The sequence below is a fragment of the Aspergillus terreus genome, genomic scaffold (genome assembly GCF_000149615.1).
Source record: "Aspergillus terreus NIH2624 scaffold_3 genomic scaffold, whole genome shotgun sequence".
Classification (NCBI taxonomy): Eukaryota; Fungi; Ascomycota; class Eurotiomycetes; order Eurotiales; family Aspergillaceae; genus Aspergillus; species Aspergillus terreus.
The window spans coordinates 1,927,849-1,946,638 of record NT_165926.1 but is presented as its reverse complement, the minus strand read 5'-3'; the positions used below and the strand labels follow the sequence as shown (position 1 = coordinate 1,946,638).

The 18,790-nt window shown below is 50.4% G+C and overlaps 5 protein-coding genes and 3 non-coding genes across 8 annotated transcripts; 3 read left to right on the top strand and 5 right to left on the bottom strand.

Moving 5' to 3' along the window:
* Positions 1 to 676: 676 nt before the first annotated feature.
* On the bottom strand, positions 677 to 1,063 carry ATEG_02584 (uncharacterized protein; the record flags this gene model as incomplete). Its single annotated transcript, XM_001211762.1, has 2 exons — positions 677 to 805; positions 869 to 1,063. The coding sequence occupies 2 exons, from the start codon at positions 1,061 to 1,063 to the stop codon at positions 677 to 679; spliced, it is 324 nt and encodes a 107-aa protein (XP_001211762.1).
* A 971-nt stretch (positions 1,064 to 2,034) lies between these two features.
* ATEG_02583 (DNA-directed RNA polymerase core subunit RPO26) lies at positions 2,035 to 2,774 on the bottom strand (the record flags this gene model as incomplete). Its single annotated transcript, XM_001211761.1, has 4 exons — positions 2,035 to 2,068; positions 2,138 to 2,292; positions 2,347 to 2,614; positions 2,740 to 2,774. The coding sequence occupies 4 exons, from the start codon at positions 2,772 to 2,774 to the stop codon at positions 2,035 to 2,037; spliced, it is 492 nt and encodes a 163-aa protein (XP_001211761.1).
* A 397-nt stretch (positions 2,775 to 3,171) lies between these two features.
* Positions 3,172 to 4,925, top strand: ATEG_02582 (C2H2-type zinc finger protein; the record flags this gene model as incomplete). The annotated part of the gene is made up of 2 exons (XM_001211760.1): positions 3,172 to 3,253; positions 3,313 to 4,925. The coding sequence occupies 2 exons, from the start codon at positions 3,172 to 3,174 to the stop codon at positions 4,923 to 4,925; spliced, it is 1,695 nt and encodes a 564-aa protein (XP_001211760.1).
* Positions 4,926 to 5,856: 931 nt separating this feature from the next.
* Positions 5,857 to 7,507, bottom strand: ATEG_02581 (uncharacterized protein; the record flags this gene model as incomplete). The annotated part of the gene is made up of 3 exons (XM_001211759.1): positions 5,857 to 5,973; positions 6,052 to 6,833; positions 6,898 to 7,507. 3 exons carry the CDS (start codon positions 7,505 to 7,507, stop codon positions 5,857 to 5,859), a joined length of 1,509 nt encoding a protein of 502 aa, XP_001211759.1.
* Positions 7,508 to 8,815: 1,308 nt separating this feature from the next.
* ATEG_10449 lies at positions 8,816 to 8,887 on the bottom strand. The gene has a single exon. It is a non-coding gene; the product is annotated as a tRNA-Gln (tRNA).
* A 310-nt stretch (positions 8,888 to 9,197) lies between these two features.
* ATEG_10448 lies at positions 9,198 to 9,269 on the bottom strand. Its single transcript has one exon. It is a non-coding gene; the product is annotated as a tRNA-Gln (tRNA).
* Positions 9,270 to 10,595: 1,326 nt separating this feature from the next.
* Positions 10,596 to 10,667, top strand: ATEG_10453. The gene has a single exon. It is a non-coding gene; the product is annotated as a tRNA-Gln (tRNA).
* Positions 10,668 to 14,348: 3,681 nt separating this feature from the next.
* ATEG_02580 (PH domain protein) lies at positions 14,349 to 18,089 on the top strand (the record flags this gene model as incomplete). The annotated part of the gene is made up of 4 exons (XM_001211758.1): positions 14,349 to 14,364; positions 14,460 to 14,789; positions 14,849 to 15,006; positions 15,069 to 18,089. 4 exons carry the CDS (start codon positions 14,349 to 14,351, stop codon positions 18,087 to 18,089), a joined length of 3,525 nt encoding a protein of 1,174 aa, XP_001211758.1.
* Between the last annotated feature and the right edge of the window lie 701 nt (positions 18,090 to 18,790).

Below are 18,790 nucleotides of genomic sequence, written 5' to 3'. Positions count from 1 at the left end.
TCGGTCAGGGGACTCGCCCCGAAGGAAGGCAAGAACAAGACGCTGGTGATGTATCGCGAACAAGTCATGGTGACGATGCACCTGCGACGATCCTTCATAAAGGCTGCATCAGAAGTTGAAGTCGAAGTGGATGCCCAAAGATGAGGTGGTGGATAATTGGCCGAGGGGGAGAGGGCTCGCTTCTCAGCGTGCCGATTTATCCAGCGGGGAAGGATTTCGGGGTTGATTTATAATGGTAAAGTGAACCACCACGGATACCGGGTTGAACCGACTGTCAGAATCCATCACGGGCATCCTGAATGGCGTGGTCTAACCCACATGCCATCAGAGCCGTCTGGCATGGCGGAAGCATGGCGGAGAGGTGGAAAAGGGAAAAACAAGAAGGCTCGGCTTCGGAGTTAAGCACGCCCTCCGCACTACATCGCTTCCGGTGGGCTGTGGTTGGTTTGTCATCAATCAAATTGAACTATAGACCTAGGGAGGGAGTAGTCTCTGGTCTCTGAGAGTGTTGAAGCATCTCAGTCAGATCCAGTTCCAATACAACAAGATACAATATCCATTCCCATAATATCCTTCCATCAAACCGAACCCTCCTCACCCCGATCAATGACAGACAGCGTCGTTGCTGTTGGCCAGTTTCATGCATTCGGCGTTATCCTTGCGACACTACAGCTAGTCAGTGTCGAGTATCGTCATTTGAGTATGTTGTATCACACACCGGAGTAATCTTGTTGCATGCCCATGTGGTGGCCTCCATGTTGTGGTCGCAATAGACAAGGCATCTGTCAATTCCGGTTTTGCATTTCTACATGTCGAGAACAACGTCAGTGTACGGATCAAGGAATGAAAATTTACATATTTTACGTACACCAGAACAGACCTGGACAGACATAGCAGGCTCCAAGTTGGCCGCATCCAGATCGGTGTCATTCATGGCTGGGACGTTCGGCTCGATACCCGCATCAGAGTCGATATTGGCATCAGCATCGATCACCTTCGACATCACCCCCTGGATCAAGAGGGCCAGGAGCATGAGGGTGAGAGGGAAGATGTTAAGCTTCATCGTGGATAGTGTGGGATATGTAGATGGATCGGTGTGGTAGATACGTAAGGACCTTTCGAGGCAGCTTCAAGACTGAAGGTTTGAACTGCAAAGGATCCATGATGGGAAGCTTACACCTTTATGTACTTCCCATTTCAGATCATTGCAGTTCCAGCTGCTTGTAGTGGGTATATTCACTACACTAATAGACAATTAATCACTACGAGTACTCTCGTCTTTCTTCACTCAGAACTGAAAGACAGCTAGCTTCTGGCGTCATGGCCTGGCGGTATGGTTCCCTTTCAATGTATGGTTTTTCCCCAGACTCTCCATGATTAGAGCAATATTGAGGGAATTAATAAATATCAATCCTGTTTCTGCTTTTGCTTCAAGTCTTCCTTAAAATACTCCCTCAAATCTATCCATCTGCATGTCCTCTCCGTGACAGCATGAAAAATGTAATCTGGACACCGATGATTCACTCCACAGCATGAAGTGAGGGATATAACGCAGTTGTCATAGGTAATGGCAAACAACATGGATATCGACATGCACATCCAGGAAAAAAGAAACATGAGCAAAACCCTCCTCAAGAAATAGTCAGAGTATGAATTGATAGAAGCAACATGTCAAAGCCTTTCTTATGCGGAGTAGATTTTCCAAGCATGCATGAAAACCGGTCATACAAGTTCACCCTCGTCATTATATCATTCCTGCAGGAAAATGATGAATCAGTAACCTGATATAGAGCTAACAACAAACTTTTTTCTATTTATATTGGATAGGATAGGACTGCACTGCGTTATCTGTTTTGGGGTTTTTCTGTGCCCTTCGAATGACCTGAGCAGCTGTAGTAGCCATCAAGGTCCCTTTTCCAACTCCGAAACTCCAAACGCTATGCTTGCACAAGGGGGGGTTGAGAATAACATACATAAAAAATAAATAAAACATAAGCCCAGTTTGATACAGCCTCCCATCTCGTCTTTTCAAATTTACAGCAGTTCCTCGCACGTCCAATCCTCGTAACTAAGTAGCAATGTTAGACTCCGCCCCAACAAGAAAACTCATGGCTTGGGGGGTAGAAGGGTAACTCACTATCCATCCGGCAGATATCTCCGCACGATAAGAGGGATTTTCTTCTGGTTCAACTCCTTGATGGCAATCTGGAGGGGATCCGTCTCGCCCTCAAGATCGACAAGCACGGGAGCATTCATACTAGCAGCACCAGTCAAAATGAATCCTCCAAAAAGCTATAGTCAGATGTCTCGCACGAACCTAATTTGCAGAGCACGGGTACCCAGAACCCGCGCCCTCTCGTACTTGGTCATGTAGGGAGTCGTCGTGCGCTGGTCGTTGGGCACCTTCTTCTCGCGCGTTTGCTCCATCACCCGGCCCGAGTATCCAGCGTTGGGATCGCCCGAAACGACCACGCGATCACCGTTGACAGCTGGCGCATACGATTCGCCATCATAATTCTCGGCTCCTCCTTCCGCGCCTTCGACGTCTTCGGGGTTCAGGTAGTCCTCGGGTTCATTTTCGTCAAACACCTCCTCCGCGGGCTCGTAGTCATAACTGTGCGGCAAATCGAGTCAGAAAGACAATCACCACATATGCGAAAAAACCATCCGTGGATGAGAGACTGAGCAGCGATGCTTCCAGGGTTGGGGCTAAGGTTCTGGAGAGGAAGAAAGCCTTACGTCTCCTCAGCGTCGTGGTCACCGTAGTCAGACATCGTGCCAATTCAAAGCAGTCGTAACAGAGAAAGACAGATCAATGGCGACTCAAGCTTCAGAAGCGAATGGACTTTTGACGACACGTCCCGGAGAATCAGGCGGGGCGAAACGACGGGCGCTGCGACGACTTCTTTGAGCAAAAAGAAGATGAGGGCTGCGACGCATCAAAAGAAGGCGGCGGAAAAAGTTCCTTGGGCCGCTAGACCGCTTTGGGTGGTCACCCTCACCGCCTTGTTGCTCTACCGGCAAAATTATTTTTTTTGCGACGTCAATTATACCTTTGCCTAGATCTTGCTCTATCGAAGTCTCTCCCGGCATCGGATGAACTCATCGCCTACGGAGCATACTCATCTTTCCTATGCATTGCGTCTTCTGAGTGCTGGTGGTGGTTGAGCCATGGCCCTGAAACGGAAGGCCTCCGAGGGCTCTCTGTCTCCTAGCAAGAAGGCCCAGAAGCGATCCGCGCTAGATGCGAACGGTAGGAATCTTTACTCCAACATCGAAGACCAAGACATTGACCCCGTCTGTCCACTGTAGATCCGATCTATGAAGAGCCTCATTCCGATGCCGAGTATGAAGCCTCGGATGCCAGCAGCGTAGCCAGCGACAGTCTCCATGAGACTCCGGCTACCCCGTTCTCGACGACCTCAACAAAGTATCCGTCCGAGTTGAAAACCCATCTGTGTCCGTTTGAGGGCTGTACAAAGGCATTCAATCGCCCAGCACGGCTCCAGGAACACCTCCGGTCACACAACAATGAGAGGCTGTTTCCGTGTACACACGAAAACTGCGACAAGACGTTCCTCCGAGCCTCGCATTTGAACCACCACGTCAAGAGCGCGCACACAGGTGTCCGCGACTATGTCTGCGATCGCCCCGGCTGTGGCAAGAGCTTCGTGACCGGATCCCGATTGCGGCGACACCTCGCTGCGCACGACGGCCGCGATAAGTACCGCTGCACGGAATACCCGCCCTGCAGCGAGACCTTCCGGAAGCATTCGACCCTACAGAAGCACATCATGACCACGCATCTGAAACAGAAGCCATTTCCGTGTCCCCATGTCGACCCAAATACGGGCGAAAAATGTCCCATGGCCTTCGACACGGCGGGTCACCTTCGAGCGCACGAGAGCCGGATCCACACGGAGAAGCGCTTCACCTGCGCAGAATGCTCCCAGTCTACACAGCAGGGCGCGGACACATCGACCAACATGGCTGTGACATTCCCGACATATGCCCTGCTGCAAGCCCACATCCGAACCGCGCATCCGCCCCAGTGTCCTCACTGCTCAATCAGCTGCTCCACACAGCGAGAGCTGCGTCGCCATCTCGAGGTAGCCCACGGCAACGTGAGCCTCGAGGAACGCCGAGTCTTCCCGTGTACTGTCCCGGGCTGTGATCGCAGCTTTACGAAGAAGGGGAACCTGACCGTGCACATCCGGACTGTCCACGAAGGCGAGAAGCGGTTTGTCTGCGGCGAAACAGACGTATCCACGTCCAAAAAGACTGTCGGCTGGGATGGGAACGGATGCGGAAAGCGGTATGGCAGCAAGCTCGCCCTAGAAGAACATATCCGCACCGCACACCTCGGTTTTCCCAACGCCAAAGCGGAGCGCCGACAACGTCTGGGCCTGGCCAGCGGCCAGAGCACCCCCAAGGCGAGGTACGCTGCGCCGTCGGCGTTGGCTGCGCTCACTGGTGAGGGATATGCGGAGGAAAGTGGCCGTCGCATTGTCTGTTTCGTGGAGAGCTGCCCGCATCGCTTCCACCGCAACTACGATCTCTGGGTCCATATGGGAAGCAAACATCACTGCTCCGAGGATGAGATCCGGGACATGTTCATGCAGCGCGCCTTGCTGGCTGAAGACAATGAGCCCATCAGCGGTGATATCTTCGGTATCTATGGCCTTGATCTGGATGATGACGCCTCGTACGAGCCATATGTCCTGGGCGAGCCGTCGGCTGCCGAGCAGAATACCACCGGCGACGGCGACACTGATATGCGCACAGGCCTCGGTGCAGAACACTTCGGGGGTGATTTGGAGTATAACTTTGACATGATGATGGATAACGTCGATCCTAAGATACCCGATTCTGATGATATGGTGATGGTTGATCCTTTGCTGGCGTACAACATGATGGAGTCCTGAAATGAGTTATTCGTATTCGATTATTGTCCGGTTTGAGCAGTGCATCTAGCGAATGGGAAAAGTTTTTGGTTTGATAATGTCCACTGTATCTGCTGGTCATGGGTAGCATTTTACATCTCGTTTATTCAAACATATCAATCATACAGATATCAGGTAAGTCTTTGCAGGAGTGCCTAGATACTATGTGAGATGGTGTCAATGATTTGAAAGAAGTGCAGTTACCTCTGAGATATATCTTGTTAGATCTTTCAGGCTCGATGTGTATGTCGACCACTCCCAGTACGACAGGCCCATATTCATATCGTCAGAGCTATCTTGAGTTGTATGAGTGGTACAGCCTGTAACGAGATCCCATCAGGAGAGTAGAGTGGTCAGTGTCTGGAATTGATATTAGCTGTGTCCCAGTCGCCTTGTGTTATCGCTAATACAAACAGCCAGGATAAACCAACAGAGCCTCACTCTTTAAAGGAAAAGAGCAAAAAGAGGGAGCATACATACATCCTTTTCTATTTCTATTGGGTTTAGTCATTGAGAAGAGATTTTCAATATGACCTGACCTGCCTGACCTGCCCTCACCCAACATGCCAAAGACAGACGCTTGCGCAGTCCAGCTGATCAGTGCCCACTAAAGACAACGCCGATGAGGTGCAAACGACATGCAATCAGTCAGACAAAGAAGCGAAAGGAATCCCATGACAATCCCGCGCCTGAGTTAGTATCAAACTCTCAAACCAACAATCGATATGAACCTTCCTGTCCAACAACTCAAGTCTTTTTTTTTTTTTTCCTTCTCTGTATTTTCAGTCGTCGTTATTCAAGCCGACGTTTCACATTTTCTTGAAACAGCGGTAGATGGGAGATTGCAGATTCACAACGAGCTTGATCGCTTGATATGGACATCAAACCCGACATGAGTCGCCCCGGCACTATCCTACACGGCCCTATCGCGCTGATCCCGGGCCTTGCGCTTCGAGAGATCACGCGTAGTTTCCAGGGACTGGGCGGAAGATGCGTGCTCAGTTTCCACGGGATGGAAGCTCTCGCTGTACTGCTGGGTTGTGGACGAAGGGTCAGCGTGGCAACAGTGAAAGCATTTAGATAGAGAGAACGTTGTATAGAGACTTACGAAAGTGTCTTTAGGGCGAATTCTTCCAAAAATGTTAGTTTTCAGAGGCCAGGTCCCGGCAAGGCTGCCACGAACGACGGCGGTTTGAGCAATGCTGCGAAGCTCCTTGCGCAGGAGTCGATTTCCACGAGGCGCCTTGGCCAACTTGAAGTTCTCTGGATTGTTCTTATCCAGCAGGGACAAGTTCTCCACCAGACCTTCTGTCAGATTGCGGTTCGACTTCCACACGTCATCAAAGTAGTCCGGGTTGTACTCAGCCAGTTTCTCGTCACGGTACGGAAAGGGGCTTGCGAGGCGTGACTGGACTCCATCAGCGGAGACTCTTATCTGCGTCAGATGCAGAAGAAAGGAAATGAGAGAGTCCCTGGCGCCCTGGGGAGGTTTGTGGATGGTGAACATGCGGGCAACGTCGCAGAAGAGGTGCACAGCGGCGAGGCCTCGAGCTACACTGAGCCACAGGGCAGTTTTGAGGAGCAAGTCGAGTGAAGCATTCTGGCGATAAGCGGGGGGCCAGCTCACAAGATCGTCTTCCCGGGGCACATTGACAGAAATGTGAGGCACCTGGGGGGTATTGGGGGGCAACCATCCGGACGCGCGAGCTTTGGCAGGCTGATAGGTGGAGACGTATTCCTTGTAGAACTGGTAGAACCTGGTGAGCTCTATGTCGGATTGTCTGAAGCCGTCCCAGCTGAGCGTCGCCTTGCAGGCATCGAGCCGAAGCTGTCTCATGCTGATCATTACGGTGCGTTCGTGGGAGACGGGAAGAGAGTTATAGATCGTTCCTGTGAATAAAATTCTATGGTCAGTGTCTAGAAATATTTGGGAGGTGAATTAGCCATCACATACTGTCTTCCCCGCGAGACTCAATCGAAGCCAGAATGTCTCTCTTGAACTCCTCGATGACCTTTGCTGACGCCTCGAGTTGCTTGCAGACCTTGGCACAGTCGGGAAGTCTGGTATTCATCCAGAAGACTTTGCCCGTGTCCTCACCGCGCAAGGGAGCCAACAGCTTTCTCAACATCTCAATCTCAGAGCCAAAGTACATCTCGTCAGTGATACTGGTGTCGCTGGGATGAGTGATGGCCCAACGCTGGTAATGTCCCCGCAGCCAGTCTTCCAAGCTCGCCTGGATACTCTGCATTTTTGGCCAGTTTTCCAGCAAGAGGACCAGGAGGTGCTTGAATGAGCCAGGGGTCGCGCGCTCAGCTAGCATGGGAATCAAAGACATGACTTCTCTGGAGAAATTGCCGGGATCAAAGCCTCGGGTGAAGTTGTCCATTAGTTCCTCGAGTTTCTGAAACTGCGCCTCCGCAACCTCCCTAGCCTTCTCATCTGTCAGGGGATAGTGGCGTCCGTCCTCGTCGAACGGGATATCGATGGGTGCGGTGATATCTCCATCTTGGGATCGAGGAACATCTGCAGGAGACAGGGGAAACATATTCATATTGAAAGCCATGTCGTAAGCTCTGGACGTGCTTTGGGGTATTCTTTTTTTCGTTTATGAGATACAGACAAACAGGGGAGGTAAAAAAAAACAATAACTGGGACGTCACAGTAAGACGATAAAGAGATCTAGAATCCGGCGAATCACTATGGATTCCCGGCAAGAGGTACGCAGGAGGTTAGCTCATTATCATCGAGTTTGACTGCATAGTGGATCGCTGGAGGGGGCGAATCGGGGTCATGAACGAGGGAGAGGGTTGAAAGTGGGAAGAGATGGCGGAGAGACGAAGAGAGACAGAGGGTGAATGAATGGTCGAATGTGAGTGAATTGCTTAGTCGGCCAGGATAGGAGAGACCAGCACACCTGTGACAACACCGAATATGTTCCTTTGGCATTCACTCTGAATACTGAACAGACAAGGTGGCTCAATGATTTTTGTTGTGATTTCCGGTTCTCCAATACCTGTAGTAGCCGCCTGTCTATTCACAGTCTTAGCAAGATGAGAATTACCCTCACCTACTCTCTTATATCTAGGCAGGGAAGGGAATAGCGCACAAGGCTAGCCTTCATATAGGTAGGAGTTTGATCTCTCATGACACTCGATTGAACCCGGATGTGTGGACCGCATATATACTACCTAGGTATGGCCGAGGGTTGGATCAACAAATTCTAATAGAGAATCTGCGGGTCTCCTCATGGCCCTTGAAGACCCCTGAAGGCCATCCAGGTACATATCAAGCTAGGAAACAGCACATCGAACCGGAACAGAAAACACACACATACACAGAGACATAGACTGGCCATTTCAGAGGCCAAAGAAGGAGACATACTTAGGTAGCGAACAACACAAGCTCGTATGTTTGTTATCTAGGTACTCACTGCCAGAGCTTACACATGACTACCAATAGTTACATGACCAACGATAGTTACATGGTATGACTAACAATAGTTACTAGCTACATATGACCCTGAACTGATATGTATATGACTACCAATACTTACAAGGTATAACTACCTAACTACCACTACTTACGTTCCTCTACCTTGTCACCGTCACTTCGCCTCATTGTGGCCATCCCATCCTGCTATGCTTTGGTTACGGCTGTCGAATGTGTTCTTAATCTAGTATGGGCGGAGTGTACATACCATCCAAGAGAGACGTCGCAAAAGACAGTCCATCCGAATCTGCCCCTTGAGGGAATTGAATTGGCTGAACAGAGATTATCCGACTATAACAAAGTTCGTCTAGTTTTTAGAAAAGTAGAAAAGAAAAAAAAAACTATTGTTAAGATGAAGCAAGGTCAAGGGAGCAAAAAAAAAAGGTCCTGCCCGGGATCGAACCGGGATTGCTGGAATCAAAATCCAGAGTGATAACCATTACACCACAGAACCGTGTGATGGGTTGGAGACTTTCCTGCTTGCAAAGAGATTTCAGCAGTAGTTTGGCCCATAATTTTGGCCTTCGATCTAGGCTGGGCCCACAATTGTCGAGATAACTAACATCAGGCCTATGTTGTAAGGACGTCATGTCACTTTTACTCTGCGTGAGGTTGAAATAGTGTCAAAAAAAAAAAAAAAAAAAAAAAAAAAAAAAAAAGAGGAAAGAAAACCACCGGGATAATGTCCTGGAAATCGGACATTCTTCCGTTTGATGATGAGCCCCCAGAGATAAATAATGCACGAGCAAAAAAACGAATCGCTGAGGTCCTGCCCGGGATCGAACCGGGATTGCTGGAATCAGAATCCAGAGTGATGACCATTACACTACAGAACCAGTGCTTGATATTCCGATTTGTATATGGCTTTATGAAAAAACTGTGGATTTTATTGGCTTATATAGGCAAGGTAGTACGTTCTGGATGACTACATGTATAACACGATACTCCATATGAAAAGACACCCCAGGAAGAGAAACACCGAACGTTGAAAGCCCGCTCTTCGCAATTTAAGGCATCAAAGCGACTATTAGTTACAAATGCCCATCTGCTTCCGTTGTCATGATGTCGAGCTACAGTCACATCCTACCTGATGCAAGTAGAATGCTCCCTTGGCCTACCTCTGGCGAGTGCCCAGTTTTCCCAGCGTCCCGAATCCTGTCTGGGGCACTCTGAGAAGCCGGACCTCCTCGTGTTTATTTGAAGCCTTCGTTTCTTGGGGTATAGTAGTTAAAGTCGTTATGTCTTGGGCGAGGCGTGGCTTATGTGTATCGTTTAGCTACGGAGGGTCGTAAGCCTCTAGCTCATACAGGAAGTATGCTGTCAGACATACGTGATTTCTCACACGCTTCGCAGTCACATTCACATTCCATGGTTGCATTATATGTGCTCGTAGCTTGGCGTCTAGAGTATGGCCCGTGGTGCACTGAAACTGTCAGAAGCAAAGGCTTCGGTGATAGGTGAAACGGTTGTTGTCATTGGCTATTCCGGCGTTTGAGCGGTTGAACATGGGTTCCTGTTTTCAGCCCATTTGGGAATTGCATGGTATTGGGAGATGCTACTACGTGGTGTTTAACAGAGCCTAACCTCGCGTGCTATGTACAACACTGAGCTTGCCTTGTGGGGGTTAGAAGCCGATGATGTTTCCATTAGCAACCCTAGCGCTCCGGTACAATGGACGTTTGTATAGCGTGCATTCCCCCTGTCGAGCCGACGAGAGTCAGGGTGCAATCAAAGCAACGGGCCGTGGGGATGTAAGTCATTGTCAGATGTCAACCTAATTATCTTGTTTGGTCTTAGTGAGCGCCAAAGAATACTCGTAATGGGCAAACAAATCATGTCGGGTGTATTGGTAGGGAGTGCCTGATCGAATGGGCATAAATGGCGCTGGGTGATGACACCATATCACATAACATTGACATGCGGAATGCAGTCGTATGAATGATCTACTTGACCCTATAATATATCTTCAAGAGAGGTCATGTCACCAAAAGACACCCGCCGTATTCTTCCATTGGCAGTGGAATGCAGAATGACTGAGATAGCAACAAGATGAGAGGGGTGATGATGAGATGGCAAATACATGCTCGTTCAGAAGCAGAGTATTGGGAACCACAACATATGACAGACTCATATAGTCAAATTTTGCACAACGTATCGTAATCGGTTCTGTAGTGTAATGGTCATCACTCTGGATTCTGATTCCAGCAATCCCGGTTCGATCCCGGGCAGGACCTCGCCTTTCCTTTTTTGTATTTTTTCTTTCCCCTTCTAGACGGCAAGACTCATTATCAGAATGATTACCACCAACACATCAGTCTAAGTCACGCAGTCCCCATCTCAGATAGCGGTCGGGCCGCATGGAGTGGAAGCTATCTACTGTACAGCGGTGAGCTAGATTCGTCAACAGGATGATCTCTGGCTCTAGTGTCTCTCACAGAACATGCCTCCCGCGAGGCTCCTAGCCATCGAACACTTAAGCCACCTAAGCTAACATATGCCAGGGTCTGTGACAGGGCGGTTTCAAGTTGCAGTAGAAAGATAGAGGTCGCCAGGGCAGGAACTGCGGATCTGCATGTAGCTGAAGGTTTAGGCTGGAGCGATCGATACGAGATGAAGCAGAGATGATCTGATCTGATGGAGATGCTCTAGTGGACGCTTCGTATGAGGTCGCGGTGGGTCTAGTGCCGAGGTCGGTGACAGATCTTGCCTCTGGAGAGATACTATGTACCGACGGCCTGGTTAAATATCAAGAGAACAGGAAGAGACCATTTTGACTACGAAGTACTAGTGTATTTTCATTGGAGGGATTTCTGGTCTTCTCATGGTGTCGGTATATCACGAAAGATTATAGATGGGTAGGGCTGTGGAGGTATGCGCAAGCGATGGACTGTCCACGAAGCACAACCCACACAGACAGATTCGCGTCGTCTTAAATAATATACAGTATACTATAGCTGCGGGGAAATGGACAAAGCTACTATATCTCGATGGGTTGAACCACCCCACATTGACAATTAAGGAAGCCCGCGCAACCTGCCGTGTCCTGGCTCCGTCACCGCAAGACCCTGACCGAAGAAGGAGACAAGAAAAAAGAAAGGTGATCTGATCTACAAGGCAAGCTGTATGGTGACGTGGGGACAAAAAAAAAAAAAAGAATGTATCCTGGAGCCAACCCAAGAATTTGGATGAAGCACGATTCACCCACTGCTGAGGTCATCGGTGCAGGCGGGACGCGATCGATTGAGCAGGGATCGCTGCTGGAGTGCGCGTCAAGCCCCGAGTCCCGTCCTCCAAGCTCCGCGGTCTCTTTAACTCAACCGTCCGGACCCATTATTCCCGTCCCTTAGGAGTAGTTCAATTCCATCTGTACCCTAGGACCGGGTGGGCCGGGCTGCTGCCACACGCACATCACCAGTGGCCGTCGTTCTCTGGCCGAGTAAATGGACGGCCTGTTGGAGTAGGTGGGAGCGATTGGAGGGATAGCGGTGGGAGACACTTGGGTTCTCTTGGCTCAGCACAGAGCCAAGTCTGGCAGAGATGAGCCCTTTTGCCCAAGGTAAGTACTTACTTTACGATCTGTCGGGATTATGCAGACTCCGCATCTGAGTGCTGATGGCAAAGAGCCACCGCGACCCTGAACCGAATCACCATCCATGGATCCTGTCAGGCACGGTGAGTGGGCGGTCCGAAACAGTTCTTGCCACTTCTGCCGTTTCCCAAGGGTCAATGCGAATTAATTACCCCCGGGGTATGGCCTCGGTATGTGCCCAATACCTAATTCGACCTAACCCAAGCGATAGACGTTATGTAGTTGCGGGCGCGGGCTAGCCGCCCGCGCGGTGGGTTTTCTCTGCACGAGGAAATTATTAATAACCTCGCTAGTGTGGTCAATAATGCTGTGGCACGGCAGGAATGTGTGGCAGTGCCGTCAATGGTCTGTATTGGTCTCGGAGGCAGATGGCCACTCGGGTGTCGACGGCTCCGTCTCTGTTCGCACAGAGATGGACACCTGTTACTAGTCTCGTAGGGAACCCCCTACTACTTAGTACTATCGTATCGACACTTCCTAGCAGGTTCCATTTGTTTCCTGATGTGGACATGTTCGGTCCCCATTGATGGGGAAGAGGCGCTTGGCGTCTTAACTACATGCATAGGTAGACTAACTACTCCGGAGGGACGAAGTTGTCCCCCTCCTTACCTCGTGGGAATGGATGAGACAACAGGATCGTAAAAGGGGGAACAAAGAATAGATAGCTCAGTACTCCATACGGAGTAGGGGATGAACGGCAGTCAGCTAAGACATGCAGGGCTTGGGTTGCTATATTTGGCGACTAGGTGAGATCTGTTGCCATCCGATTGCATAATCATTCAAAGGGTGTACTCCGCGTACTTATGAGAGAGGACAAGCGAGAGGGGAAAGGAGGTTGGGAGAGAACAGTATTCAGGGTACGGAAGAGTGAGAAGAGTGCGCTTACTCCAGAGTAAACAGATACAGCTGCTGACTGGTAACTACTGTATGGGATGGATCTGAAACCCTCTAAAGACGATGGTTAGGTAGGAATGGGTTAGCGGGAGAGAGATAGGTTAATATATTCAATCCTGAGGATGAATTAATTCTTCCGTGCGAGATGGAGAACAAAGAGCCCCAGAAACCAACACCCCCCCGTCCTCAGATGATATGAGTTTCTTCAAATTGATTATCTGGGTATTTTCTTTCTTCAGTGACAAGAAAAGGAAAGACGATTTGTTTGATCCACGTCGATCCATCAACGGATGAGCAAAGTGATCAGCCCCTCGGGGAAAAACCAGCAGGGATGATATTTTTATTTTTAAATCAATGAGAAAAAAAGAAGAAGAAAAAAGGTAGCCACACATGCGATGACGCCAGCCTTTACCTTTTCTCTGACTTTAGGCCTGCCAAAATATTAATTTTTCTCTCTCACTCCCCAAGAGTGGACTGAACCCAGGAAAATAAAAAACCAGTATTGGCCGTAGGGAATTCCGTCAAGATTGCATCTACCTAAAGGAACTAAGGTACCACCTACATTGACTCTCTTTTATCTTTAATTCCCATCTACCCCCGTTCCTCCCACATTCCAACCCCCGAATAACTACATCAATGGCTTGATTGTATGATTTTCGATCCATTCAATCCATCCTCCCCCCCCAATCTGTTATTTGTCGACGTAATCCACATTCAGACCCAGCCTGGCACCAAGTCTGGTAATTGTGTTACACATTTGTCCTCCAGACCCACGTCTGGTTGGGAGCCTGGAGAGTTGAGTAGGAGGTATGTTCTGCTTGCTTGCTCCATCCTGACCTCCTCTTTCTCTTCCTCCTCTTTCTTCTCTTCCCACTCATCCTTGTCTCTCGTTCCCCCTCTTCCCGTTCGCTCGTTCCTTCACTCCGACTTCCTTTCACCCAGTTCTTCTCGTTCTTGGGCCCCTCCGTCACTCTCCCGCGACCAACCGCCGACAACTGAGACATCACCTGTCCGGCTAACTGACCTCATCGCAAAGTCAGGCGCCTCCCTCCGACCTAGTCGCCTTTGTCACTTGGCCCGGCGGAAATCGTTGTTTCGCCACCATTCGCTCGTTCTGTCCCTTTCGACCTCTTTTAAAGTTCACCGGCCACCGCTCCATGGAATCCAACTGCCATATCTAGTCTTGGCAGGTCCTGGCCCCCCTCTATCGCTATCTCCGGACGGAGCTCCCGGGTTCAATCTCCATCTCCAATCTTCTCTTCTCTCCTCCCTCGTTCGTTCCTATCGTCCGCCCATTCTCTCGCACAGAAGCCCTCTGTGCCTCATTCCTTCCGTCTCTCGACGACACATACAGCCCGGTCACCAGAGTGGACTGGAAAGCTGGTCTTTCTCCATTCCGCACATCCCCGCTGTCGAATAAAGTTCAGACATCATGGGTCGTTCGCGTGGTCAGTAACCAGAAAGCAAACTCTCCCACCCTCCTCGTCTTCTAAATTTATGACGGCTGACCCCCTTGCGTGCTTAGTGCGCTCTTTTATATCAGCCTTTGGGGTCTCGTCCCGCAAAGAAAGCGCCGGCCAGAATCACCGTACTTCGTCAGCTTCCTTCACTCTAAACAACCCGCCGTCCCGCGTAGACACGCCGTCCACCGACACTCCGTCGCCTCCGGATGCGTCGCCTACAGAAATGAGCGCCATCAACGAGCGGAGGGCATCCCGCCCCGGGTCGATGATCTTCTCTCACAATCCCCCATTGATGGAGCTGGCGAATGATACGCCCCCAGAACTCCAACCTATCTTCGGTTATCTCAACAGTCATGCGAACAAGCTCTACCATGAAGGTTATTTCTTGAAGCTCAACGACCTGGATATCCGTAAGTTACCCGCGCATCCTCTAGGTCGCTGAAGCTGAACTGACCGATGTTCGTGACAGATGGACGGCCCTGCGCTGACCGACAGTGGGTGGAATGCTATGCGCAACTGGTTGGAACTGCGCTTTCCTTATGGGATGCTGCTGCGCTGGACGCGGCGGGCGAAGAGGCAGAGGTCCCTCCGACTTTTATCAACCTAGCGGACGCCTCGATCAAAGTGGTAAGGAACTCTGGGTATTCCGTTAAATTGCCATGGCTTCGATTGTCTGATTGACCTCATAGATTGAAACCTTGCCCACACGCAACCAGGGCGTGGAGCCACTCAAAAATGTTCTGAGCATCTGTTCTGCCGGCCAAAATCGATATCTGCTACACTTCAACTCATTCCACTCGCTCACGCAATGGGCCGCGGCCATTCGTTTGACTCTATTCGAGCACACCTCTCTGTACGAAGCGTACACCGGGTCGATCATTGCAGGAAAGGGAAAGAACCTTAACAATATTCGCGCTATCATGGAGCGCAGCCGGTTCAAGTATGAAGACTGGGCACGAGTGAGGTTTGGAGCGGGCACACCGTGGAGACGGTGCTGGTTTGTTATCACTCCTCCCGATGAGAAGCAGCTCAAGAAGGCGCAAAAGTCGATGAAGAACAAATCTGCCTATGATCGAGCGCCCAAGTTGGTCACTGGAAATATCAAATTTTATGAGACACGGAAAACCAAAAAGGCAAAGCCCATCGCAACAATCACCGATGCCTACAGTGCTTTCGCGATCTATCCCGAATCCCAGGCCCTGATTGAACAGTCCACATTGGTGAAGATTGAGGGACAGATCACGATACACTCACAACAGCCGTCAACATCGGAAGGATTTGTTTTCGTCATGCCTGAGGTCCATCCCGCGATTCCCGGCTTTGAGATGATGCTCCGGTTCCTCATTCCCACGTTCGACACTTTCAACCTATATGGTCGCCCTACTCGCCTGATCGCTGCTACAAATCATATCAAAAGCATCATGTTCGCTTTCCCTACCCAGCGTCGTTATGGATACCTGGACATCATGGATATTGCGAGCCTGATGCAGTCGCCCAATAGCCAGAACTGGAGTGAAGCGGAATGGAGACAGCAGTTGAAGGAGGCAACTGCACGTCGCATGGCGTCTGGTCGTAGCCGGACCAGCAGTTTGTCGGGAGGAAAGCCTCGCTTCCGGGCGAGCCTGCCAAGTCGGTATAGCCGAGTCGCCTTTCAGAACAACGATGTGCTCCCCACCGGTCAGGTTGGGTTCAACCAGTCCACCGATGCCATTATCCACGAAGTGCCCAAGGACGATTCCCTTTCCTCAACTTATCATTCCCGTGGCGCCTCGGATACTACTGGATTATCTCCCATGAAGAATGAACCGCAAACCTCCATTGTGGAGAGCTCCCCTTCATCTTCTGCTCAGGAATTGGCACCATCAGCCACAGATCGTCCTCGTACGAAGGACTCGAACGAACAGAGCAGCTCTGATGGTGAATGGAAACAATCGGATGTCCATACCCACCCTATCGCACAGCAATTGCGGTCTCCTTCCCCGCCGTCGCCTGTTACAATGCCACCCGCCTTCACCCATGGACCTGGAGAGCTACCATCGACAAGACCACAGCCTTCACCGGATTTCACAAAAGCCCGTAACCGGATGTCTCACGGTACCCTTACGGAGCTGGCTGCTGCATCTGGGAAGCTGAATCTATCTGGTGCTTTCGAAACGCCTGAGCAACGCAGAGCCAAAGAGTTGAATGGCTCAGCTCCGTATGAGCTGACCCGGATCGATTCTCATGGCTCGGAGAAGTTGGAGCCCGGTCTCGTCTTTGCCAGCTCGACTGATAGGACCGCTGCACATCAAAATCAAGGGCCCACGCCGCCGGAACATCGGACCAACGACACATTTGGAGGACCTTTACCTAAACCAAACAGACAAAGTCTCCAGCTGGACACCAAAGCAGTGAAGCGAAAGCCCCTTCCACACCAACAATATCGCGGGATCGCAATCACCAGTCCCACGGGGACAGAGCCTAGCTACGATGACCTTCGCCATACCGTCGACGAAGACGCTTTGAATCGTGTTGGGTCCCGTCATCTCCCTTCTCCTGATAAAGAATACCATCAAGATGAGGATAGTGTTTATGACGACGCCTCTACAACGTCCCCTGATTATGCCAGTACTCATGAGTCGGTCTATAGCAAACACTCGGCGAAGTCAGTCACTCGACCGCGAATGGGCGTTATGAAAACTGTTGGAGAGACTCCCAAGAAGGACCTTGTCATTGGTGATGCTCACTACACCTTGGATCGTCCTTCGGATGCAAACATGGATATTCCATCTGTGGATTTCGGCCCGACGTTGACGTATTTGCCTACTACTGGTCGTCCGACCACTTCAGACACTCTGAAAAAGGCCAGCCACAAGAACGACTCCAACGCGCTAGATAAGAATCGCTCCTCTGTTCCCACTCACCCCATGGACCGCGCCCATTCCCGATCGCCAAACCAGGACGAATACCGACGAAGCGTGTTGTGGCAGCCGGGTATGGCTGCTGCTCGCCCGGTGACTCCTGGTGGACTGACTCCCGAACAATATGTGCAACAGAGGGCAACCTCCAATACCCCTATTGCTATGCACCACCGGAGCCCGTCTACAACACCCACACTGCCGCCTGCTCGCCCGGTTTCGGGTGATTGGATGACCCACTCTCGCTCTGCCTCGCAGATGACCATCACTCGCGATGGCCCCGCGCGACCTCATTCCCGCGGCGCCAACAGCATGATGAGCTACAACGACATCTCGTCCCATCTCTCTGCCCGCGAACAGGAGCACGTGGCTCGTGTGACAGGGTCATCCTTCTTCAATCTCAGCAATGAAAACAAGAAGCATCAGCCTCAAGTCAACCCTATGGGTTTGGTGGGTGCGATTGATGCGCGTGAGCGGGAAAAGAAGAGCATCATGGATGGCATGTCGAACCAGATGGTGCAGCATGCTATTGCACAGCGACAGCAGCACTGGCAGCAGCATCAACAGCAGCCGGCTCCCATCCCTCCAACTCACCAGTACGGAATCCAAGCTGGTGGACATCACAGTGTGTACAATCTCCCTGCGGCGAGCCACACGTGGGACGCTCTCAACCAGGCGTACCGACCTGAGGAGCCACGACGCCAATCTTGGTATGGACAGTTTGCAGCACAGCAGCCGCAGACGTATCAGCAAGGCCCATATTTCAACCAACACCCTAGCCACTTCAGCAATGCTAACGCCATGCACTACTAAGTCATCTGCATTGTCCTGTTGTCCGCATCCCTCTCATTAGCATTTGCGATTTCCTATGTTTTTGATTTTTTTTGGGGGGGGAGCACTACGGCCGATCCTTCACTTTCATTTCCTCGTTTCTTGACTTTCAAGCTCCAACGACGCATTATTAGAGCTAGACTTTACATTCCCCATCTGCTTGGAAAATTTTTTGTTGCTTTATCCCTTGTCGGTCCTTCTACAGCAGTTGCATCATACATTGCACGGAGTTTCAAGACTAGGTCTGGCGCCATGGTGTTAACTGTCAACTTGCTGTTCTTTTGGTATGTCTTGAGTATTTAGCTCTTTCTGTGGGAGAAGTGTTTGCTGGGAAGACTTTCTATTTCACGCTGTTACCTCGGTTGTTTTCTATCTGCTTTATAGATACCAACTCATTGCATATTGAGGATCAGAATGCAGATATAGAGGTCGACTAAAGACATCTTTGCGCCCATGCCTCAGGAGCCGTAGAGCATTACAGTAGTGCAAGATATGGAGTCTTGAGGAAGGGAAATGATAACTGAATATTGTAGATATCACACAGTGCTAAAACATAAGACTAAGCAAAAAGGTTGTCCAGGATAACATATGCCGAAACGCCATGACCTTCCAGGTCTGTCTGTAACTGTAAATTTCTTCCCACCGATGATATTTCTTTGGAGAACCTTCATGAACCCTAGGAA